Source organism: Brienomyrus brachyistius, chromosome 10, assembly GCF_023856365.1.
Source record: "Brienomyrus brachyistius isolate T26 chromosome 10, BBRACH_0.4, whole genome shotgun sequence".
Taxonomy (NCBI): Eukaryota; Metazoa; Chordata; class Actinopteri; order Osteoglossiformes; family Mormyridae; genus Brienomyrus; species Brienomyrus brachyistius.
Genome location: NC_064542.1, coordinates 17493539 through 17519460, shown reverse-complemented (window position 1 = coordinate 17519460; position 25922 = coordinate 17493539). Strand labels below are relative to the sequence as shown.

The 25922-nt window shown below is 41.3% G+C and overlaps 1 protein-coding gene across 6 annotated transcripts in view; it reads left to right on the top strand.

Annotated features, from left to right (window-relative positions):
- The window catches only part of LOC125750898 (galactose-3-O-sulfotransferase 3-like), a 29495-nt gene extending 8119 nt beyond the window's left edge, over window positions 1-21376 (top strand). The window contains exons 2-5 of one of the 6 annotated variants that reach the window (XM_049029251.1): window positions 6155-6248; window positions 8221-8273; window positions 8528-8609; window positions 13602-21376. In XM_049029251.1, the coding sequence (XP_048885208.1) occupies window positions 8608-8609; window positions 13602-14883 (1284 nt within the window). In that variant the 5' untranslated portion in view covers window positions 6155-6248; window positions 8221-8273; window positions 8528-8607 and the 3' untranslated portion in view covers window positions 14884-21376. Of the gene's footprint in view, window positions 1-6132; window positions 6249-8220; window positions 8274-8330; window positions 8610-13601 lie in introns of those variants that run through there. The other 5 variants (XM_049029254.1, XM_049029250.1, XM_049029249.1 and 2 more) reach the window with 5 other exon arrangements.
- Window positions 21377-25922: the final 4546 nt, after the last annotated feature.

Sequence of the window (25922 nt, the reverse complement as noted above, 5' to 3'; positions counted from 1 at the left end):
ACAAATAAAGTGTGATACTGAACAGCATATAAAAAAATGAGAAATTAAAATAACTGTAAAACTGTGTGTAACTGTGTGCATCTGTCACTGGCCATTGGAGCATCAGACGGTGTTCAACAATTTTAACCGCTGGGACCTGAGAAAATTAGCCTATAATGCCTTCCAGACAGCAGCCACTTTAGGTGGTGTGTACGCTGGGCAAGATGTCTAACTATGCTGAGCACCTTGTTCCTACATCTAGACAGAAGATGTAGTTGTGTGTTGTTGATGCTTTGGGCCATCTTAGTAACCTGCTGCAGAGCTTTCTGGTCCTCAGTCCTGCTGCAGGGATGTAGTACGTCAGTACACTTTACAGTACATTTCGTGACAGAGGAGATGTGTGTTGTCCAGGAGAGGTCCTTGGCGATATTTACCAATAAGAATTCAAGATTATAGACTCTGTCCAGTGCCTCACCATTGATGATTATTTTTGTTCATTCATTCATTCTCATTTGTTTGCTTGTTGGTTTTTGTTTTTGTTTATTCTATACACTAGCATGCCCAGGAGGGGTTGGGCTACTATTTGACCTTAGATGTTTTTCTTTCATCCTGCTTGTCTTGTCTTAGCTGTGTCTGTACTTACTGTATGTATGTGAGCACTGAGAACCACTAGAGACGAATTCCCTGTGTATGTGTGAACTAGTGCTGAGCGGTATACCTGTTTACCGGTTTTAATTTCCCACACGGTATGAATTTTTCATATACAGTGACTTGGAAAGCACAGAGAGAAAAAATGTCAAGCGATAAACCTTTTGGAGAGAAAATAACAGAAGCCAATATATTGTTCTTGACGACTGAACATACTGTGACGTAACGATTTAATGTAGTGGTGGTATGTGGTATTTTTTGAGGTGGTATGTGGTGTAAAAAGTTTATGAGCCACTGCTTTATAAGTTTTTAGATGTTTTTTAGATGAATCATGAATAGATCTGCTGCACTGATTTATTGGCAAATTTTAATGTACGTCAGTTTTACACGCATTTACATATTGTAGCCGTTTAGCCAGTAATGGTGAGTAAAGGGTGCTATTTCATGTCTAGAGGGCTCTAATAATGTTAAAACCATATTTAGAAGGTCATAAACAGGTTTTAATGCTCTAACTATGAAAATATTCGATTTATAATCAATCCTACTTTGCGGAAATTCACTTATCACGGTCTGGAACTCATTAACCGCGATAAACGAGGGCCGACTGTATAACTCCTACTTAAAAATTCTTTTCGAGCTACATGGTTATAATCAATAAAACATTTTGCTCTTGAGTTGAATATATATTAATGGTCTAATAAAACATGTCAGTTATATGCATCCATCCATTTTCTAAACCGCTTTTCCCGGTACAGGGGGCCAGCCCATCACATGGCACACTCACACACCATTCACTCACACATGCACGTGGGCAATTTAGTAACTCCAATTAGTCTCAGCATGTCTGAGGACTGGGGGGGGGGGAACCGGAGTACCCGGAGGAAACCCCACGACGACATGGGGAGAACATGCGAACTCCACACACATGTAACCCAGGCGGAGACTCAAACCCGGGTCCCAGAGGTGTGAGGCAACAGTGCTAACCACTGCACCACCATGTTAGTTATATACCACTCTATGTTAGTTATACTATGAAGCTACATGTAAACTATTTGTAACATTAATATATTAATAATTTCTTAATAATATTATTAATTAATAATAATATGGCTATATACAAGAACTAAGACAGGAAAGCTATGCTGGAACTACAACTGATCTATGTTATCTATGTAATGGTGAAGCCCAGTGCTGCGATAATGCTATGATAATGATCTGGCCAGCAGACACTTGGTGATAGACAGTGACACACCAAGCAAAAAAATAAATAAATTGGACGAGTCTGAGCCCAGCTCTCAGATACATACGGATGGCTAAACAGTTAATTTGAATTAAAGTCCACCCCCACCTCGAGTGTCAAGGGAGGGGGGTTGTGAGATGACTGTGCTGACGTAGAGACGATTAGGTCTCTCTGTCATTAACTCTATGTGACACAGTATCCCTGAAGGGACCAATTATATATTCAAAACAGAGCTCAGCTTTCCACTGTATATGCAGACTGAGCTTCTACATTTGCCTGTATTTACCCGTTACTGCTATAACTCCTCAAAAAGTTTAAAACATTCTTTCACCTTAGAGTACTTGTTTCTGAAATCCACATTAGAAATGCATGAACTGTGGAGAGGTTATTTGTATGTAGTGTAAAATAGGGGCGCCTTGATGCCCCAGTACAAGTACTGGGATCGATACAGAACTCATTTACTTGTACTCATCCTTGTGACAATGCCCCAATGCCTATAATCTTCACCATGCCGGTGGGCAATGATTCTTTGGAGGCAATCAAAATGGCTTTTGAGCCCGTCACATAGCTATGAGAATATTAAGAACATAACCGTCAAACAATGTGCTTTGGTTTTGCAATACAGCTTCTGCAAAAACTGCCGTTCATTGATTCTTCAACAACAATGTAGTGTAGAAGACTTTTATATTTTAAATTACATACCTCTCTGAGCTCATCTCCACAGTGACCTCCTCAAAAGGCAGTAGGATATCACAGGCCTCCTTCACAGCTGTCCATTCCATGGAGGTTGACGTTGGAAGCTCTGGTCTAACCAGCGCCAATGTGGTGATGATGGGCTCTTTCATCTGCAAGATGCGCTGGAATATGTAAAATGTTGCATTGCAGCGTGTCGCAACATCTTTTTTCTGCCGCAGCTGGGCCTTTGCCATCTGCTGCTGCACCTTGCCCAGCTTTGCAGAGGCCACTGCGCTCCGGCGCACGTATTCAGAGATATTCTTCACCTTTTGAATTATGGCTTGTATTTCAGGCAACTGAGTTGCATTTCTCTTTATAAGATTAATCTTATGTGCAAAACAACCAACATGATTAATCTTATGTGCAATTGCATTATCTGTAACGCAAGCCACTTTATTTCTGATACTCCACTCTCGGACATCACGGCTCTGTTCATGTGCAAGGTTTTCTGATGTGTCTTGCTTTGTCATTACAAAGCAATCCAATAAATTTGATTCCAACCCGAAATCAAGGATGTAATGACAGGTGACTGACATGAAGCTTGTAGTTGTGTGTGAAGTCCAGCAGTCAGTAGTGAGGCAAACAGCAGGAGCAGTTTGGATCACTTCTTTGGGGTCTGATTTGACCCTCTCGTACAGGTTGGGCAGCAATTGCTTTGAAATTGTAGTTCTACCAGGAAGGACATCGGATGGTTCCAGTGATCGTGTGAAAGCTTTGAAGCCCTTATCTTCAACCACTGAAAATGGCCGGAAGTCAATAGCAATCATTTTCACAAGAGCTTTGTCCACTTTACTCTGTTGCAGTGGTTGGATGGGTCTTCTCATGAACACTCCCATGGATATTTGTGTCTGTCGCCTTCTAACTACCTGTGGTGCTGCTGTTGTAGCTGTTGCAGTTGATGCCACGACTTTTGTGATGCAGAATTTTTCACTATTGTTTGCCGACTACTGCTTTCAACTGTTGCTCCTGTTCTTGTTACCATAGCTGTTGTTGTCGCTGCTGCTGTGCCTTCCCCTTGGGTGTCTTCTAAAAGTGCATTGGTGTGCTTATTTTTTAAATGCCTCTGCATATTTGAGGTGCTGCATCCGTGGGTTGATATCAGGCTCTTGCAAATATGACATTTTGCCTGTGTTGGATTAACCTTGCCAAAATGCATCCAAATCTTACTTTTCTCCCTACTGCTCATGTTAACAATCAAATCCTTGATCTACTAATTAATATTTTGAAACAGTTTTTAATTATAGTAGGCCTTATAATTATCATTATAAATATAGGCATATCGTATATGAATGACAATTATAACACAGTAGACCTTGTAATAGCATAATAATAATAATGCTGATGATTTCCGAGGTTGAAGTCGAGAGAATTTTGTTGTACGAGATTCCTCTGTAACGTCATTTCAACATGGCAGCTTACACAGTCAACAATATGAAATAGCTTCCCTATTTCATAAATACTTCGAAATGTTTATTTTATTAAATGTATTATTAGTCATGAATGTAATCGCAAACGGTCTTTCATGTGAAGTCTAATTTCCATGAACTTTTGTGCTCAGACAACAACAAAACAGCGTGCTCGTGGAGGCAGCCATGTTTGTTCCGAGATGTGCAGCTTGATCGGGAAATTTGTCGGGTCGTGCACTTCGGAATTTGCTGGGATAAACGAACACAAGAACGTGCAATCCAGGTGCACTAACCCGCACGGATGAGCGGTTCAGAACCGGCTGCATGATTCCAGCTGTAGAGGGAGCTAACCAGTGGATTCACTCATGGCTGTGTGCGATCCGGGTGCGCTAACCCGCTCGGGTGAGCAGTTCCGAACCGACTGCATGATTCTGTCTGTAGAGGGAGCTAATTTACTCATGGCTGTAGGCGAGTTTGAAATGATTATAAGAGGTATGTACATGATAGGGTTTATAGTTTAGTCATGGGGTAGTTAGTACTCGATGGATTCGGGTTAATGGAGACCTCAGATTCGTGACTCATGAGATATTTAATGGATCTGGGTTATTCTCCTGAGTGAGTCACGAATGGCCCAGCTCTACTGTGGAGCTCAGTTTTTTTCACTGTTCCACCACAAATGATTCAGCTCAAGGGCTGTAATTAGCATAGGGAGTTGAATCAGATGTGTTAAATGAGGGTAATCCAAAATCATGTGCAGGACTCTGGCCATCCGGGACTGGAGTTTGAGACCCCTGATTTAGAGGATGTATGAAAACAAGTTCATACAACACAAGTAATGCAATTAAACATCTAAAAGCTAAACAGATGTAATATTATGATGCAGTTGCCACCAGTAGCACTCTGCAACAACCTACCATGCAGCAAACACTAACACAGAGAGAGAAAATGTCAAACGATAAACCTTGTTTAGTGAAACTAACAGAAGCTCTAACCCAATATATTGTTCTTGATGACTGAACATAAGGTGCCGTAACGATTGAATGTAATGGTGGTATGTGAAGATTGTAATAATTTTTGAGGTGGTATGTGATGTAAAAAGTCTGTGAGTCATTGCTTTATAAGTTTTTAGATACCCTGTGGCATGTTTGTGAATCATGAATAAATCTGGTGCACTGATCTATTGACAAATTTGAATGTATGATCCGTATGTCATTTTTACACGCATTTACATATTTTATGGAAAAAAATAGTTCCCCACTGTATGCCGTGTGCATGTGTGTGTGTGTGTGTGGGAGGGGTAATTTTGATATTATTGCTTATCCTGAATTTTTTAATTAAAGTTTTGCATATTACTTTACTAGCTAGACTATCATGGCCTGTGGACATCTTCAAAGGGAATTAAAAATGATTAGCATTTTAGATCTTAGTTCTACCATCCGCATAAGTTGGGAAGCTTGAAATCCTGGCTGCTGACTGGTAGATAGAAATTGGGGATGATGTGACAACGCTGAACTTCACAACTTAAGAGAATGGTGAACACATAATGACTGTGATAATTTCCAATTAGTCGGGGTACTTGTCTGATATTGTCGATTACAAATAATATCGTCATATTGGCCAGCCCTAGGCTGGCACCGATTAACCATACAGTATGGGCATTTGGCCATGTGCCCAGGGGCACCTCGTCCATAGGGGGTACCAAGAAGAGCAGCCCCCCATAAGCCTCCTCTCCAGTCCCATTCCCAAATGTCTTTTGACAAGTTTATGCAGTTCAATATCTAATACGTTTAATAAGATTATATATTGTTCTTTTAATATGGAAGTCACAAAAAAGCCTATGTAATGTTTTCCCTGTGTAAGATGCAACAATCAGCTCTGTTTCTTTCTAAAGTGACGTCATGTGTGCTGTTGCCCAGGGGCACGTAATACTCGTAAGCTGGATCCGGCCTTAGGTGCCGATGTAAAAATGGTTAAGCCCCTCTGTAAGGCTTGTACATGTACAGACAGACAGATACAGTCAGTCTTACTGTCCTGTTCAGAAGAGCGGGCATCCTTAGGTGTATAACTGAATAAATCTCTCTTTTGTCCATACAGCATATTATCTACATTCACCCACTTCCTGTCATGCCTGTGTTCTCTGTCCTAGTTGAGAGGCAGACCATGTCTCAGAAGAAGATTTTTCTGCTCTTGGTGGCGATTAGCAGCGCGCTCCTGCTTCGTCACGGGGGCCATGTGAGCTGGTGAGAGCTTCTCTGGCATTCAGCATCTGAACTCACAGATGTACATTACACGTATGTACATCTGTACCCACGGATGTACATATGAACATATAAACACACAGATACACAAGGCATGCCTGTTTCAGCATGCAATCTTTTTGACAGCCTGAAATGATAACATTTGTGATGCAGAATTTTTCACTATTGTTTGGCGATTACTGCTTTCAAACCATAGAGAAGTGTTTCGAAATTAAATACTATATGGATTGTTTGACTTCTGTTTGCCTGTCTCTGCTGTATTCCCCACCTTTGTCTCTGCTGTATTCCCCACCTTTGTCTCTGCTGTCTGCCCCACCTTTGTCTCTGCTGTATTCCCCACCTTTGTCTCTGCTGTATTCCCCACCTTTGTCTCTGCTGTCTGCCCCACCTTTGTCTCTGCTGTATTCCCCACCTTTGTCTCTGCTGTATTCCCCACCATTGTCTCTGCTGTATTCCCCACCATTGTCTCTGCTGTATTCCCCACCTTTGTCTCTGCTGTATTCCCCACCTTTGTCTCTGCTGTATTCCCCACCTTTGTCTCTGCTGTCTGCCCCACCTTTGTCTCTGCTGTATTCCCCACCTTTGTCTGTGCTGTACACCCGGCTTTTGTCTCTGCTGTATTCCCCACCTTTGTCTGTACTGTACACCCGGCTTTTGTCTCTGCTGTATTCCCCACCTTTGTCTGTACTGTACACCCCACCTTTGTCTCTGCTGTATTCCCCACCTTTGTCTGTGCTGTACACCCGGCTTTTGTCTCTGCTGTATTCCCCACCTTTGTCTGTACTGTACACCCCGCTTTTGTCTCTGCTGTATTCCCCAACTTTGTCTGTACTGTACACCCCTTCCTTTGTCTGTGCTGTCTGCCCCACCTTTTTCTGTACTTCACACCCCCACCTTTGTCTCAGCTGTTCACCGGCTTCAATGTATATATAGTCCACCTTTCGAGTTACACTTTTTTTGTGTTCAGGTTTTCACTTACGTAATATCAGCTATTGATGTTCTTTATATTTCGAGTGGTATCCAAATATTTATGTTCAAAAGTCACCAGAATCCTGAATAATCCTGAATATCTCCTACTCATATACATTTAACTTGGCTTTTTGATTATATGCCTTGTTTTATCGTATAATACTTTATGTTATTCACTTCTTTATGTACACATAATCAAAAAAACATATTACCCTACTGTGCACAGACAAACTACTGTATCTATTTCCTTTATAACTATCTTGCATCTCTAGTCAGCTTCTTTTGTAGAAATCATATTGCTGAAGAAACACATTATCATTTATTTTTTTTAGGTTTATTTTTCAGTGCACTTCTGTTCATTTGGAATTCATGGAATATACGGTGCCTATGGAAAGTCATCATACCCTTTTGAAATAGTTGCATTGTTTATGCCTGAATTCAAAACCCATTCTAAAAATAAAAACTTTAACCAGCTTTATTTACAAATTTTGCCTTACAACATCAAAGCTTTCAAAAGAAAGTGAGAAAATTAATTAAGAAATGAAAAACCCAAATGACAGGCTTGGAAAATTCATCAACCCCCGGATTCAGTAGAGCCACCTTTTGCTGTAATCACAGCCATCTTTTTGGATATGTCTCCACTAGCTTTGCACACCTAGATTGAGGAATGGTTGCCCATTCTTCCTTGCAGAATTGTTTGCGTTCAGCCAAATTCTCTTGTAAGCAGCAATGGACTGTTCTCTCTATTGGATTGAAGTCAGGCCTCTGACTTGGCCATTCAAGGACATTTACCTTCCTATCCTTAGCCATACAGGTTAGCTTTGTGTAAAGCTTGACAGTTTGATGTCACATGCACAGATTGACCAGCCCCAGCCATGAACAGACAGATGGCCTGATCTAGGCAACATATTGCTGGTGCCATACACCTTCCACTTCTTAATGATGCTGTGAAGCACTTTCCCAACCATGTTGTTTTCTTTTACAGAACCTTGCACGACTAGTAGTGAAATCTTCAGAGACAGCCGGTTTTGTTCTGAGGTAATCTAAACCACTACAAGTGGTGTCATGTGGGGCAATTAACATAGTGTGTGATCTGACAGTTGATTGGTTGCATCTGAGCAACTTTAGAATTGTATGTTCTATGGGGCTGATCACTTTACCAAACCAGGTATTTCTCCAATTGATTTTTAATAATTGTCCAAAATGTTTTAAAATGTTATTGTCATATTGACAATGAGGGCCATATTTTGCACATATAGCAAAAAAAATTGACATTTTTGTTTATTTTCCAGGGTATAATGTGACCAAAGGTAAAGATTGTCACAGGGTATGATGACTTTTTATCGGCACTGCATAGCGTAATGTCTCTCAAATGTGAGTTCTCCCCCCATTCAGTCTGATTTTATGGTTACATGTATGGTTACATTTGCAAATTGAAGAATGGATATATTGTGTTTCAAGTATAAAGTATACCTACTGTAGTGAACTATCCAGTTTTTAGTTATTCTGTTATTCTGAAACATCAGCATCGGTAACTTCAAGTTGTTTAGAATGTTTTACTGCAACATCATTTTTTTCGTGTATATTTCTTATAGAAGTAATGAGCTTGTTGACACTAAGGTAAAGTATTTTACACATTACACATTTTATACAATTAAAATATGTCTACTCTAAACAATCAGTATTTTGGGGATAATTTAGCTCTTTGCTTACCGTTCTCTTTCTCATCTATCTTGGTTTTGTTGATATTTTTTGTTAATAATCTGTGGTGTCAGTGATGTTCTGAGGTTGATGAGATGGAAGTATAATGATAGACTTAAAAATGTAACTGCATTGAAAAAGCCCAAAGTGGATGGCTCGATGGATGGGTTGATAGTGTGATCACACTTACTATGCTTACCAAAGCATCTTAATAGTAACGTTTAAGAGAATTAGTTCCAGTTACTTTGAACGATTGGAACCTTTTTGTTTGTATATTGGGATGTACTGCAAGTCATTTCTGATGATCCAAAAGAAAACATGGTGGGTTGCGTGAGTATACCCATTACAGGACGACATCGGCCCTCACTTATTAGTCTGATGTAGAAACCAGTGCAGATCTGCACACAGAAAGCATCACACGACATTGTTCATGTGTGATTCATGAAACATTCGTATCTCGCCAATCACAGCATACAAATGATCGGGAATAGATAAATTTGATGGATGAAAACGTTATTTAAATATCACACCCCAATTTATTCTCACTTTTGAAGCCTCACCCCTATAGTTTACAGCATGGAGAAACGAAATATGGCAAAGAAGTCGAACTTTTCCAGCTTGGAAAAAGACAAGTTAATGTCGCAAGTTCAGTTGAACCAGTTGGTTCTACTTGGCATTGCCATTGACAGCAGAACTCCAGCTGAGGTTTGAATATTTTATTTATACACCTGTGATATGTATAGCATATGTACTGTATGTAATAGTAATAATAGCCTAATAATAGGCTATAATCTTTTTCCACAGTGCTGCGGCCCATGGGCACAGCACCACGTTGACTGGAGGAGGCCAGCTAAACCCCAGACTTGCACTGTTGCAGACTGAGGAGTGCGTGGTTGTGCTTATCGGGTCTCAATGTCGAGCATAACGGGTGTCAGAGGACACACAGATGCACCAGTTTTGTCAGAGTCAGAAAATGATAAAATAAAGAATAGCCAAGACTGATAGTATTTTTGTACCCTATATTTAAATAATTTCTGCATTTTATTTATTTCAAATCAGACAAACTGGCCTGGAGCCATCTATACAGAGCCAGGCAATCACAAGCTGTGAGAGAGAGCCCATGTCCTCTGCCCCCTATGCTGGCAAACAATGACCCTGGTTTCTGACAGCAGAGGCCCTAGAAAAGCAAACTGAAATGTGTCAGTTAATGGAAGAGATAAATCGTTCATTTCTATCAATCAACGAAAGCCTGAAATGTTCATCACATAAACAAAATGCATGACTAAACCTGTATCCATCAAATCTGTTTCCAGTTTTGAATCACCTACTTGTCATTTTTACTTGCCACTTTTACATTTTAGAAGCGATGAATGAGGTCCTGTCTTATAGTGCATAGCTCCCAGGTGGGCCTGTATTGGCCACGGGTCCCTGGGCTTAGGATCATCAGGCTCCAACGAAACATCAAATAGGATCCTGTCATCCTGTGTGATCCCTACAGGCAAAATAATGTCACAAACTTTCTCTTGCGTGTACAGTAAAGCAATCCGACGCACCCCTCTACCATGGACCGTGTACATATGTGCGCAGTGTTGAACCTGTGCTCCTGTTCTGTTGCAGGGTTTGCCAGTGGGGTTATCACTGTGAGGGGATAAATTTTTTCACCTTGTACATGAATCATGGCAAAACGTTAATCATAGAATACTTTTACAATAGTAATTTAATGTAGTAGTTATTAACTGAGGAGATGCAGGGCTCCCTCCTGTAGCCATGTCCCTACACTGTTATTTTGAGAAATGAAGGAGTAGTACTTTCCTCCAGGCCACCAGGCTACCACGTTTACGTGAGACTGATGAATGCATAATCATTCATGGGTGGTGGCTTCACACGCACATGGGTACAATCATTCGCATCAATTACAGTAGGAAACCCAGCAATCTCATAAAATTCTCTCTTACTCGTGTAGAGAAATTGGATGTACCGGCAAGAAATGGACTTTACAACCTCCAATACTGCTGGCATTGTTCTATTAATTCTGGGCTGTGATATTGCAGACCCATCCCCAATCTCCCACTGAAAGGTCCTGGTAGCCAAAAACCTCAAAATGAAGAGCACCTGCATTGGCAGGTGTGGCATTTGAGCGTCTGGTATCTCTTCTTAAGTGAGGAGATGCCTTGGGGAGACAAAACCGACTTAATAACTACTTGTCACCCTCCAGAAAAACTCTAGTATCAGATGCACAGAGATCTTCTAAAAGAGCCTGATTTGCCATTCCCAGAATTTGATGAATGTCAAGGTTCTTGTTTAAATACGAGATTGAATTATTGAATTAGCGTCTAAGCTCTCACATTGCAATTTTATTAACCTACCCATTGCTTTTAGTCGACATAGAGACAATGCAGGCTATACAAAATATATTTTGCCATAGCCTACATATTTTTAAGTGAGAATATACGATAAATCTCTTACTCCGACAGATTTGCTATGCTGCGTGCCAGACCACGATGAAATTTTTATTATGAATAATAAAAATGATGTGGTGGTTATGGGTGATTTTAATTTACCTGGGATACAGTGGGACACAGTCTCTGGCTCTTCTGTCAATGAAATCAAGATGGTGGAATTAGTACGGGATTGTTTTTTACTCAGTTTGTTAATACCCCTACCAGGGGAGAAGCCCTTCTTCATCTTGTTTTCTCTAATAACCAGAATAGGATTGGAAAATTAGAGGCTTTAGAACCACTGGATGGTAGTGATCATAGCATGGTTAGATTCGAGGTTAATTTTAGTGTCCAAAGAGCAAAGCCCAAAACAAAAGCATACAATGTCAGGAAGGCTAATTTTAATGGCATGAGACTGAAACTAGAAACTATAACCTTGATGGAGTTAAATGGCAAAACGGTTGAAGAAGCATGGGGATTTTTTTAAAAGCACATTGTTGCAAGTACAAGAGGACTTAATACCTGTTTCCAGCAAAACTAAATCTAGGAAACTGCAATCAAGGTGGTTTACTAAGGAAATTAAGAATAAAGTCAGGAGGAAAAGGGCTCTGCTCAACAAATGGAAATTAACTAATGATTTGAAAATAAAGCAGCAGTATCCACTGTAAGTCTACAGGTTGCGTTAAAAAATAACATTAGACACTCCAAGAGGAATGTATTCTTACTCAGCTCTTTTCCGTGTGTGTGTGTGTATGTATACAAAAAAAATAAAAAATTTGTGCACTTTCTCAACAGAGTTCGGATAGATGGTATTCATAGCTTGGGTCCTTATTGAGCTAGTATCGGAAAAATTCTTCGCAGCATCTTAAAGCACTTATGTAAGTCGCTCTGGCTAAGGGCGTCTGCCAAATACTGTAAATGTAAATGTACTGTAGAAAGAAAGATTGCATTGGAGGCTAAGGATGACAATAAAAGTTTCTTCCAATATTTTAACTCCAAACGAGCTCTAAAAGCTTAAATCACTAATCTGCATGATAGAAAGGGGCTTATAACTGGAAATGAAATTGATATAGAAAATGAGTTTAATGATTATTTTACACGGGTGTTCACAGTAGAGAACACGAATAACTTACCACCATTTAGTACGAATACAGCGGCGTCTATGACCAATATATGTATAACTGAGGCTGATGTGGTACTAAGCTCGATGGCCTCCTTTCGTTTGTAAATTTCTTATGCTCTTAATTGAAAACTTGCTTACACAAGTTGGGAGCTAACGTGAGATTAGGTCATAGCTTCCGCTCACATCTACGTTGCTAAATGCCAAGCTTTGCTTGGAAATGTATGCGCACTTTGTGCATAAAAATATCCATAGAGTGATATTTTCTTGTGGCAATTACATATGAACCAGCAATGACACAACTCTTCAATAAACACAGTGACTGTGTTTTTGCACCTGATTGTCTCATTAAGAGTGAACAGCCTGCACTTTGTCAAACATGTCATGGTTGCAAAACCGTGACATAATACTGCATGGCATTTATGTTTTGTAAAATACGAAATTTATCATTGCTAGTTTATCCATTTATATAATAATTTATCGAGCAATTTACATTCCAGATAAAGCAATATCTTATATAAACAACATCGGCTGGTTGTACATTCTCCTCTTGAGCACTGTTTTCGTGACTATGGTGATTTTTTTCCATAGATAAAATAATGTATTCCATAGATAAAATATTATGGATACCCTCAGTGTTGTCTTGGGAAATAGTTTATATATTACTAAGGGACAGAGTGAAAATTTGAGAAAGAATCGAGTTGAATAAAGTTACGTTACGTAAATATACAATGATACATTACATAATTTCAGAACGTGATTATAGCTTAATAGTAGGCATTTGATTATTACATCATGGACTGAGCAAATACTGTGTTAGAAATTATGATGTAGAATACGATTATGCATAAAGAAGTTAGTCTGATATTATTCGTTTTTCAATATTATACTTACTGTAGTGTGTTCTTTCAGACACCAAGCATTGGCTTATTTTCCTTGAATCAAATCAAGAATTTCCCCAGAAACAAATTAACTTTAGGATTGTAACAGTAAAATAACTACTGTTACAATAACACCTGGCAGCGCAGATGTAACTGTTTATTCATATATAACTTGTCTTGCTCCATGCTTGACTCCCCTCATCATTTTTCTTCATCCTGAATGCAGGACGATGAGGCCCTTCCACCTGAGCTACTCCTCACTGCGGTCACCCTCTGTCTCTGGCCTGAAGACCAAGCATACAAGTATTGCTTTCTTGAAGACGCACAAAACAGCCAGCACCACTGTACAGAACCTCCTCTTCCGCTTCGCTGAACGCAATAACCTAACAGTGGCGCTGCCAATCCAGGCGTGTGACCACCAGTTCTGCTACCCACGGACTTTCAGTGCCCGCTTTGTGCATTCTCACACCATGTCCCCCCAGGTCATCACTAGTCATATGCGCTTTAATCATTCTGAGCTGCGTCGCTTAATGCCCAATGACACTGTTTATATAACCATTCTGCGGGAGCCGGCCTCCATGTTTGAATCCCTCTTTAGCTACTACAACCAGTATTGCTTGAGCTTCAAGCGTGTCCCTAATGGATCTTTGGAAGCTTTCCTGGAGCGGCCGTGGCAATTCTACCGGCCACATGAGAAAGACTCCATGTATGCTCGCAACACGCTGACCTTTGACCTGGGAGGGGACAAGGACCGGTCTCCCAAGGACACAGCCTACGTCAAAGGCTTTATTGGTGAGGTGGAGCGCATCTTTTCGCTGGTGATGATTGCCGAGCACTTTGATGAGTCACTGGTGCTGCTGCGCCGCCTTCTGGCCTGGGACCTCGAGGACATGCTGTACGTGAGGATGAACATGCGCAGGCCGAGCTCCCGTCGCAGCCTGGGCGCTGACCTGCCGGCTCGCATACGCAGCTGGAATGCACTAGACACAGCGCTTTACGAGCACTTTAACAAATCACTGTGGGGGCGGCTGCGAGCACTGGGGCTGGGCAGTGTAGCGCGCGAGGTGCATTTGCTCCAGAGCGCCCAGGTCAGACTGGTACAGGGCTGCTTTGGGGGCCGCCTTCCCCAGCTGCGTCCTGCTGCCTTCATTAGGAACAAGGAGCTCCGGCCCTGGCAGCCAAGTCCCAAGGTGGATATCATGGGCTATGACCTGCCACCCAACGCCTCGCGCCTGGGCAGAGGGGCAGGCATCATGTCACACGAGCTGTGCGTCAAGCTCCTCATGCCGGAGGTGCAGTACTCCCGGCTACTCCTCCGCTCTCAGTCTCAACGCTACCGACGGAGCCACTCGCTGCGGGTCCCTCCACCCGAGCGACCCATCCTGGCACACGCTCACTCGACAGCACGGCCTCTGACCCTTACCAGCCCCACTCTCAGCTCCCAGGATACGGATGCCCGGAAGCAAGCAGGGGCTGTGCCCCAGGTGCTGCTCAAAGAGCTGCTATAGGTTTGACTTGACTCCATGCCTTCAACAACATCTTTTCTGCCCTCACAGGAGTGGTTGCTGCACAACAGGCCCTCATCCATCCTCTCATTCCACACACCATCACACTACAGATTCTCCACTTCCTCCTCACTACAGACCTTCCCTCACCTCTTATCTTCCACTGCTGGCATCATTACACACTTCTGCTGCAGTGCAGAATTACCCCAGCCCTCAAACTAATCCTTGGATTATCTTCGGACAAGGTCTAGTGCAGTGTTTCCTAAGGCAGTCCATGTTTTTGCTGGGAGGTAGCAAAAATGTGGACTGTCTGGGGATTCCCGAGGACCGGGGGAAACACTGCAATAGAGGACAACCTCTAGTTCAAATTGTAACCAGTATACCAGTGCACATTGTATAGGAAGGTCTCAGGCTATGAACACTTAAATAAGTTTTGTACACTTAATAGGAGGCTAAGGATCTAGGGTGGATATAATAAGTATACACACCCCTGTTAAAATGCCAGATATTTATGATGTAAAAAAACCAAACAAACAAATAAATCATTTCAATACATTTCCCACCTTTAATGTGACCTATAACCTGTACAATTCAAATGAAAAATAAACAAATCTGATAGTTCGAGAAATATAAAAACTAAATCTTAGTAGGATTTTCCTGACATTTACCCAGTTGCATCCTACAGCAAAATCCATGGTACGCAGAGAGTTAAAAAAGCATCAAAGGAATCTCATTGTTGAAAGATATCAGTCAGAAGAAAGGTACAAAACAATTCCACTGCATTAGATATACAATGGAAGATGGAGTGAAGTGGAGAATATATAGGACAAAAGTAATGTTATCGGTTTCTGGACGTACTTCCAGAATTGATGAAAACACAAGATGGAAACTGGTCAAGGAGGTTGTGAAGAGGTCTACAGTAACACTGAAGGAGCTACAGGAATTTCTGGCAAGTACTGGTTGTGTACTAAATGTGACAACAATCTCCCTTATTCTCCATATGTCTGGACTATGGGGTAGGGTTGCAAGATGGAAAAACATGGCGTGGCTAAACTTTGCAGAAAAACACATCGTCTCCCAAAAGCATTTGGGAAAATGTGTTATGGTCTCATGAAACCAAGGTTAAACTTTTTGGCCACGATTCCAAAAGGTATGTTTGGTGCAAAAACAACACTGAATATCACCAACGGAACACCATACCCACGATGAAGCATGGTGCTTTGCGATTGTTTCTCTTCAGCAGGAACTGGGACTCTAGACAAGGTTCAGGTGTCTGGTAGAAAGCTGAAGATGAAGAGGAATTTCACCTTTCAGCAGAACAATGACCCTCAGCATGCTTCCAAATCAACAAAAGAATGGCTTCACCAGAAGAAAATGGAAGTTTTGGAATGCCCCAGCCAGAGCCAAGACCTACTGTAAATCCAATTGAAAATGTGTAGGTGACCCGAAGAGGGCTGTGCATAAGAGATGCCCTTAATTAAAGGTGCTTCAACAAAGTATTACTTCATGGGTGTGCACACTTATGCAACCAACTTATAGTACATTTTATACATTTTTGTTTTACATATTTTTCACCCTAAGAGATTTGTTTTTCAGTTGAATTGAACAGGTTTTAGGTCACATAAAAAATGTTTCATTTTTAAGTTTTGAAATGATTTATCGTGATCTAATTTTTTTGACCTCACAAAATCCTGGCATTTTATCAGGGCTGTGCCCACTTTTTATATCCACTGTAGCTCAACAACCCTGTAGTGCACCTGTGTAGTTATGTCTTTTTTGTCTTGTGAGGCGCTACTGTGATAGTATTTTGTCAATAATTATCAAGACCTTCTGTGTAGAATATATCAACCTAGACCCCAGTAATTTGGATTTATCAGAATATATATATAATATAATTCAAAACCATACAAGCCATAAGTAATGAAAAATAAAAACAAGTATGTCATAAAAGCCAAATGGTTGTTGGTAACACAAGTCTAGATACTTTATTTGCAGTTATCCACTTGCATGCCAGTTGCTAGAATTAGAACAAACCCTTAAAGCGCCAAATAATCATGGTGCAAAGACTGTGAGATTTCCTACTTAAAATGCATTTTCCAGGCTGAGAAAACACGCACTTTGGAAATTTTCCCTGCTGACAGGGCAAATGAATGACACAATAATATGAGAATGTGTTTCTGTGCATTATTTACTGCAGTTTCTTTTTTCATGATAGATATAAATGGTCAATGCAACTGTGCAAATGTTGGTTTGCTCTAAATTAACATTTAATGTTTCAGTTTCATTTAATGTTAATGTCTGATAAAAGGTGTTCGTAAACAAGAATACAGGTACATAATGTTGTTAACTTACATTGTTGCACTTACCTTGCTTCTGCACTAAATTGCTTGTTATGAAACGTGCATTTTTCTGTCAGCATCTGCTTTTCCATGGTTACTTTACGGCACACGTTATGCAGCATTTAATTCATGTTTTATTTTTAAAAAATGTTGTGTCTCTGTCCCTAAAAGATACTTAGTCGCTAATTTAAAGCTGTTGTTAAAACAACATGCATGTTGTATTTAAGCTTTTTATTAAAAAATCCATTGTTTATTTAGTTTCAAATGACAAGTGATGAACAACACGTGCAGTGAATATCCTGCTCAGCACATTCATAGACAAATGCATATCAGCCTTAAATGCTACAACACAGGTAACAACTGTAACCGCAAAAACAAAACCTAAAGTTTATGATTTCACTGTACTTCAGATGTATGTAAATTTGAAAGAAAAAAAATAACCAGCTTTATAAAAATTATTTGTAACTGATCTATTGTCACACAATGACTCCAGGCACTTGGTAATATTATTTTTATTTACTTCCTCAACTGATAAAGTATAAGTAAAGAAAAATCTGGAGGGCCTCACCTATGCCAGACATTCTGCACGAGGGGCCCAAAGTCCAGGAAACGGATAACTGTTGGTACTGGATGAGGTGTCCAAAGAAGTCTCAGAACAAGAGAAACCAGGAGCAGGAACTAGGACAATCCAACACAACTCAGACATAAAAGCTGGAGGAGAACATACACAGTAAACAATCCTGCAAACAAAACTACAATGGACAAAAATAGCCCCAGAAACAGAACAACAGAACCGAGCCAAGCACTGAGCATTGCCGGAAAGAGCAATCAGACTGAGCCCAGTATTTAGATTGGAAATGCAGTCTAAATAGACCTTGAAGCACCTACCTCTGGTTCAGACGAAGGACACAAAGTTGGCTCAGTCACAGTCCCCAAGGTAGCTCAATGCACTGGCACTGAATTCACTACTTTAGTTTTCAAATGTCAACTCAATTTAGAGCACCTCCAATAGAAGGAGCTTATGACATTCAGCTCTTCACAGAGACTAACGAGTCAGTGATTCAGCTTTATGTGGAAATGCTGATGAGACTCACTTTTAACCTGTATGAATGAACAATATAAATCTACAGATAGGCTGAAATATCTGTCAAAATACCTAAAAATCACATCACAGTGACGGATTTGCATTTAATAAATAAATTCATTGGTTTCTTTCCTGAACTATTTATCACTTGCACTCTATACATTTAGCTGAAATGTACTCTATTTACAAATAGAACAAAATCATGCAAAGGCATGAATTGTAATCATGCAGCTCAAAATGACAATAGGGATTGTTAAATATAAATATGTATGACAAAACAAGCGATTCGATTAGTGGAGTGACATCTTTATTTTAGCATATAGTCATGACTAAATGTTTTGAGAATGACATAAATATTGGTTTTCACAAACTCTGCTGCTTCATTGCTTGTAGATCTTTTTCTATTGTATACTGCAGTATAATTACAAGCATTTCATAAGAGTCAAAGACTTTTATTGACAATTACATTAAGTTTATGCAAAGAGTCAATATTTGCAGTGCTAGTCCTTCTTTTTCAAGACCTCTGCAAATCGCCCTGACATGCTGTCAATCAACTTCTGGGCTAAACCCTGACTGATGGCAGCTCATTCTTAGAGTTTGTAAGAATCGGTGGGTTTTTGTTTGTCTACCTGCCTCTGGAGGATTGACCACCAGTTCTCAATGCGATTAAGATCTGGGGAGTTTCCTGGCCATGGACCCAAAATGTCGATGTTTTATTCAACAAGCCACTTTTGCCTTATGGCACGGTGCCCCATCAAGTTGGAAAAGGCATTGTTTGTCATCAAACTGTTCCTAGATGGCTGGCAGAAGTTGTTCTCGGATGATGTTTTGGTACCATCCTTTATTCATGGCTGTGTTCTTGGGCAAACTTGTGAGTCCACTCCCTTGGCTGAGAAGCAACCCCACACATGAATGGTCTCAGGCATGACACAGGACTGATGGTAGTGCTCACCTTTTCTTCTTCAGGCAATCTTTTTTTCCAGATGCCCCAATCAATCAGAAAGGGGATTCATCAGAGAAAATGACTTTACCCCAGTCCTCAGCAGTCCAATCCCTGTACCTTTTGCAGAATATCAGTCTGTCCCTGATGTTTTTCTTGGAGAGAAGTGGCTTCTTTGCTGCCCTTCTTGACACCAGGCCATCCTCCAAAAGTCTTCTCCTCACTGTGTGTGCAGATGCACTCACACCTACCTGCTGCCGTCCCTGAGCAACCTCTGCACTGGTGGTGCCCCGATCTGACAGCTGAATCAACTTGAGATGGTCCTGGCACTTTCTGGACTTTCTTGGGCACCCTGAAGCCTTCTTCACAATAACTGAAGTTCTCCTTGAAGTTCTTGATGATCTGATAAATGGTTGATAAAAGTGCAGTCTAACTAGCAGCAATATCCTTGTCTGTGAAGCTCTTTTGTGCAAAGCAGTGATGACTGCACATGTTTCCTTGCAGGTAACCATGGTTAACAGAGTAAGAGCAATGATTTCAAGCACCACCCTTCTTTTAAAGCATCTAGTCTGCCAGTCTAACTCAATCAGCATGATCTCCAGTTTGTCCTCGTCAACATTCTCGTCTGTGTTAACAAGAGAATCACTGAAATGATGTCAGCAGGTCCATTTGTGGCAGGGCTGAAATGCAGTGGAAATGGGGTTTTTTTTTGGGATTAAGTTCATTTTCATGGCAAAGAGGGACTTTGCAATTAATTGTACTTCATCTGATCACTCTTCATAACATTCTGGAGATTATGCAAATTGTCATCATAAAAACTGAGGCAGCAGACTTAGTGAAAATTAATATTTATGTCATTTGGCCATGGCTGTATATGTGTGTTCAGTGCTCATGCTGTACATATTCATGCCATTTTGAGATAGGAAAAGTTTTGTAAATAAGTATATGTAATTTAAATCAGCTGTAAAGGTGTAGCTATATTTTATATATGATATTGTATGCAGTGGCCCAGTGAGCAGCACAGAAGCGTCACATCTGCTAGCTCTCTCTATCTGCATTGTGTATGCTCTCCCCAAGGCCATGCAGGCTTTCTCTGGGCTCTGTAGCTTCCTAATGAAATCCAAAATCTATGCTAATACTACAGGTGAACTGGTATTTGTAAATCACCAATTCTATGTGACTGTGTGCCCAGCCATGGACTGACATCCTGTCTGGGGTGTCCCCTGCCTTATGTCTGGCCATTAACCGGCATTTTTTCCAGGGTGTCCCCTGCCTCATGCCCTACCATGGACTAACATCCTGTCTGCAGTGTCCCCTGCCTCATGTCCGGCCATTGACTGGCATCTTTTCCAGGGTGTCTCCTGCCTCATGCCCTACCATGGACTAACATCCTGTCTGGGGTGTCCCCTGCCTCATGTCTGGCCATTAACCGGCATTTTTTCCAGGGTGTCCCCTGCCTCATGCCCTACCATGGACTAACATCCTGTCTGCGGTGTCCCCTGCCTCATGTCCGGCCATTGACTGGCATCTTTTCCAGGGTGTCCCCTGCCTCATGCCCTACCATGGACTAACATCCTGTCTGGGGTGTCCCCTGCCTCATGTCTGGCCATTAACCGGCATTTTTTCCAGTGTCCCCTGCCTCATTCCCTAGCATGTACTGGCATCCTGTATAGGATGTCCCCTGTATCATGTCCGGCCATGGATTGGCATCCTGTCAGGGGTGTCCCCTGTATCATGCCCCTAGCATGGATTGGCATCCTGTCAGGGGTGTCCTCTGCCTCATGTCCGGCCATGGATTGGCATCCTGTATAGGATGTCCCCTGTCTCATACTCCTAGCGTGGACTGGGATCCTGTCAGGGGTGTCCCCTGCCTCATGTACTGCCAGAATAAATTGAAGTATTCTGAGAACATGAGGCACATTCTCCCCTGGGTGTTGTGCTGCTGCCTGCTTTTCAGCTGAATGATTATGTGCATGAAATCGAATTAGGAACATTTTACGATACCTATAAACAGAAATGTGTTAAGAATATTTAATTAAGAATGTATTTATTTCATATAAAACATTTTAGTTTGTATAAAACATGTTCATTATATTTTGTTTTACTGTGAAATGTATGGTTTTAACGCACAGACCTGGTTCTCTTTTTCTGTTTTGTGTGAAGCGGTGAAAGTGGGAAGGAAGGATATGATCCACGCAATATCTGGAAGCTTCATATTTACGTCAACAACTCTTATCTGGAAAACAGATGTTACAGGATTCACATCAAGAGCAGAGTGTATGCTGGCTTGGAAAGAGATGCTAGCGCAAGGTCAAAGAAATATAAAATTAAATGGCTGAAACAGAGAAGTGCTATGCAAATTTATCAAGCTACAGAACAGCATGAACCGATGAAATCCACAGAGAATAAACAAAGAATATTGTGGGTGGGCAGGAGTGGCACGGAGAGAATATGATTAAATAAACAGGAGAGTGAAGGCTTAGAGCACTTTGAAAACACGTTGTTAGCCATGTCTCCCAGAGGCACCACTCCCATAGTTTTACAGCTGGCGTCAGTGGAAATGGCATCTCATTTAAGAGCTGAACATTTTCGATGGTTCAGCGGTCAAGAAGTCTGCTTGTGGCTTAGTGAGTCTGCACAAAGTCACTGTCAGAGCTGAGTAATTGCACACACTGACAGGTGTTATCGCAGAGCGACAAACATCCGACCTGAATTTTCCATGCTGCCTTTGCTTGTGGGTGGCATTGTGGGACAGTGCTTAAAGAGCCACGCTAAGAGTTTTTTTCAAGTTACATCTGGATCAAAGTAAAGTGCTGATTCTGTGTCAAGAGACTTGCGGTTACCTGCGAGGCAGGACCTGCCCTACCTACCGTGAGAAAGAGAAGCACGCTGGTTAACAGGCACGCTAAACACTGTGAGATCTTTTCTTAGCATTCCTCCAGCTCCCTTCTGCTGAAGCCCTCCTATGCAGACAGCTCTAGCAACCCTTAGCTGTGGATTTGGTACACCCTCTGGATCAAGCGGTCCTGCTGCCTGGTCTATGAGCCAAACATCAGCATCAGTCTGATCTCCTTTTCTGTGTATAACGGTAAAGTTGCAAGCCCGCCAAAGCCCCCCTGGGATGGCACGCCCCTTATATCCATGTCACTGATATCAGCATCTAGGCTGAAGTTCAGCAGATGTCAGCACTAATCCTGTGTAACTGACTGAAAGCAGCTTAGCTCTCGACAAATAACAAAGAGGCTCATCCTTTTGGCTTGGAAAGGGCACACTTTATTACAATAACCAAATCTCAGGCAATTACTGGCCTTCAATGACATGTTTGTGCATTAAGCAGATGGGCTATACCCTGACTCAAACCAGGTAAAAGTTATGGTGGTCCATTCTAGCAGGTATGAACTCCACTGTGCAAGATGTATAAGTACACAGCTTCAGAACAGCCCAGAAAGTTAAACAGCAAAGAAAAAAGACTGTAGAAGTTGCAACCTGGTAAACATCACTGCAGCCTTGTACAGGATAAGTTTCACATTTTGTCTAATTTCCCGAAATTTGTGTCAATGTTAATCAATGGGTGGCAAAACATACGGAATGGTTTAATCAGTATTAAATCCATAGAGCACTATTCAGCAAAGATTCAATAAATTAATTTCTAATTTAACATAATACATTCCCTAAAAGTTGAAAAAAATGTCTTCCCTTTTCCCCTATTTTCTGACAAGCATTTCCTCTGCTTTGATGATGTTTTTTAGCACCTAACTTTTTACTTACCTAATATTGAACCCAGCATTAATTGCCAGCCCTGACAGATTGAGAAATGGAGTGAACTAGTTATGTTCACACAAAATATGTGCAGGAAAGTCATGCTAATAACAAGGAATCGTTGTAGAAGGTACATGCCCAAAGAATCAAATGTGCAAAGCACAGGACGGCAGACCTAGCACTTCTAGTGGATTTGGTACATGCAGCTCTGGGCAGAGATGTACAGATATATTTGGTGAGAGTGATGAATAGCACATCAGTCAGTGTTCTGTGGCCTCTGCCAGGAGTTTGCACAACTCTTGGAGAAGCCGACAAAACACACCAGTACTCTGCCTGTGGCTAATCAAGTGCTGTCTGCCCGTGGTATTCCCACGAGAAACTGGAGACATGTCAGACATTTTGCAATCAACCATCTAAGGCTTTCCAAATGTAGTTAGGGCTATTGACTGCACCCACACTGTGCTCACATGCTTTCATGTTAACTGAAAAGGATCCACATCTGAACCTATTGAATGTTATCGCCAACTGGCTTGGTAGGACACACAATTCCTTCATCGTGCCAAAGACCGTCACTGGATGTTGTCTATAGCAAACTTCAATAGGAAATGGCTGCTTATTGGTAAGTGTGTGACTGCTAAACTGTGACTGTCCCCCATTATGCAGTGCACAATGCCTTATGTTTTAAGCTGCATTATTGCAGGAGATCGTGGCTATGCCCTAAAGCCCTAGCTGATGACTCCTGTAACAAATCCTGCAACTCAGCAGGAGCCCAATTACAAGCGTGCGCTTCAGCTGCCTCGGAGCACAGTACACATAGCTGAAGACTCACTACTCTGCGGTCTAGGAGAGAATGCACACTGCATTATTAACTAGACAAGGTTCTATATTTGTGAATGGGGGTTACTTCGCCTCTCACTACTGCCATGTCTGACATCACTGTTCGTATTCAATTTAGGTGTCCCACATCATTGAGACATGCAGTGTGCTGCATAATACTGTCACCAAACACGGCATATCAGTAGATGACATAACCCCTAGCTGAGGATCATATGCCTGAAGGAGTTCACCCCATGCCTTTATGGAGGACCAAACGTGACATGATCATAAATGAATATGATCTTCCTCCAGGGTCACTAAATAAAAGATCATTAAGAACACTTAAAAGTGCTCACTGCTTTGATGGACCTGCTCTCACCTACATGTGTCTGTGTATCATGGAGAACAAGATGGGGTAGGCAAGAGAGTTTCCCCATGGGGATCAATAATGTAAAACTTCAGGAATCCTATTTTCCTTCAAAGGAGTAGTACTACAACCTTTTCCAGAATTTTAGAGAGACAAGGCAACATGCTGAGGTTAATTGGAGTTACTAAATTGCACGTAGGCGTGCATGTGTGAGTGAATGGTGTGTGAGTGTGCCCTGCGATGGGCTGCCCCCCCATCCTGGGTTGTTCCCTGCCTCGTGTCCATTGCTTCCGCGATAGGCTCCGGACCCCCCGCGACCGAGAAGGATAAGTGGTTTGGAAAATGGATGGATGAACCAGTGTTAAAACAGCTATTTACAATGCCCAAAATGCTACAACCAGCTGTATAAAAACATTTTTAAGAAGACAAGACAGCACAATACCTGAGTTGCAGGTTATGCATTTAAGGTGACTAAAAAAGGGAGAGATACAGGCTCAAACTGATGAAAGACGGTGGAGCTTGTAGGAAGGACAGATGGATTACTGTATCAACAGCGGGTATAATGTGAGATCTCATATCAGCAATCTTTTTAACAAAAAATCTGAGAAAACTGTTGATGACATGTTAGGGCATGAAGGAACAGAAGGACTAAGGACTGTGATTATAGTGTCAAATAAAACTCTAGGGCTATGATCTGTTTGCAGTAATATTTGAAAAGTTCTCTGTCACAGGAAATTTCACATCTTTCTGATATTTTGACAAATGGTCCGAAATATCAAAAGACACCTGAAGCTGATCTTGTTTCCACTTTAGCTCAGCTTACTTACATCCCTGCCTGAGAGCACAGTTAGCCATGGTTCAGATTTAGCTTTTACGTGCTTAACCTTTTTAGAGGAACAAAGTGCATGGTATTAGAACAACTGTCATTTCACAAATAAAGTAGACTGTCATACTGTACCCTGCCTTTCTCCCACAGTTTGCGGGATAGGCTCCAGACCCCCGTAACTCTGCATGGGACAAACAGCTATGGAAACTGAATGAATGAAGTCATAACAAAATAAAATTAATGTAGGCACACACTGCCCTCAAAATCAAATTCCACACCATCAGGGTTGGAGCCATTCCGGAATGTATTCATCAGTTCCTATCCAAATCAGGAAATGGAACTGCAGTTGGGATTGGGGAACTATGAGGAACAGGACTGGAACTGAATTTGAATTCCAGGGACATCCCAACAGTTCCATTTCCTGATTTGGATTGGAATTGATGAATGCATTTCAGAATGGTCCCAGCCCTGCATGAAACCATACACTTGCCTATTAAAGGAATTGAAAGTCTTTCAATTTGCACTAATATGCAAATAAATTGGATCGATCGATTAAATTGCAACATCAGAGCAAGCAAGTGGGGGGGTCATGGGAAACTACCATTAAGTCTCACCCTCAGAGCAACTCGCCCAAAGGCTCGCTACAATATTAAAATTTCCAGGATGACTGAAATAAATTAGTCAATTTTCTACCCTTGACTTCTTCACCAAATATTCTGGAGTATGAAAAGTATACAATGACCACAGTTCATATTTTGTAATTACTTAATCAAAATCAAGGCAACCAGACCAGCACTGCATTCACAAATAGCAAATCTAAACTGTCCCTAAACAGCAACTGCTCGTCTCTCTGCTGGGTGAAAACTGACATTTAATGCCTGAAATGCTTACTCAGCGGAGCCAGAAATACA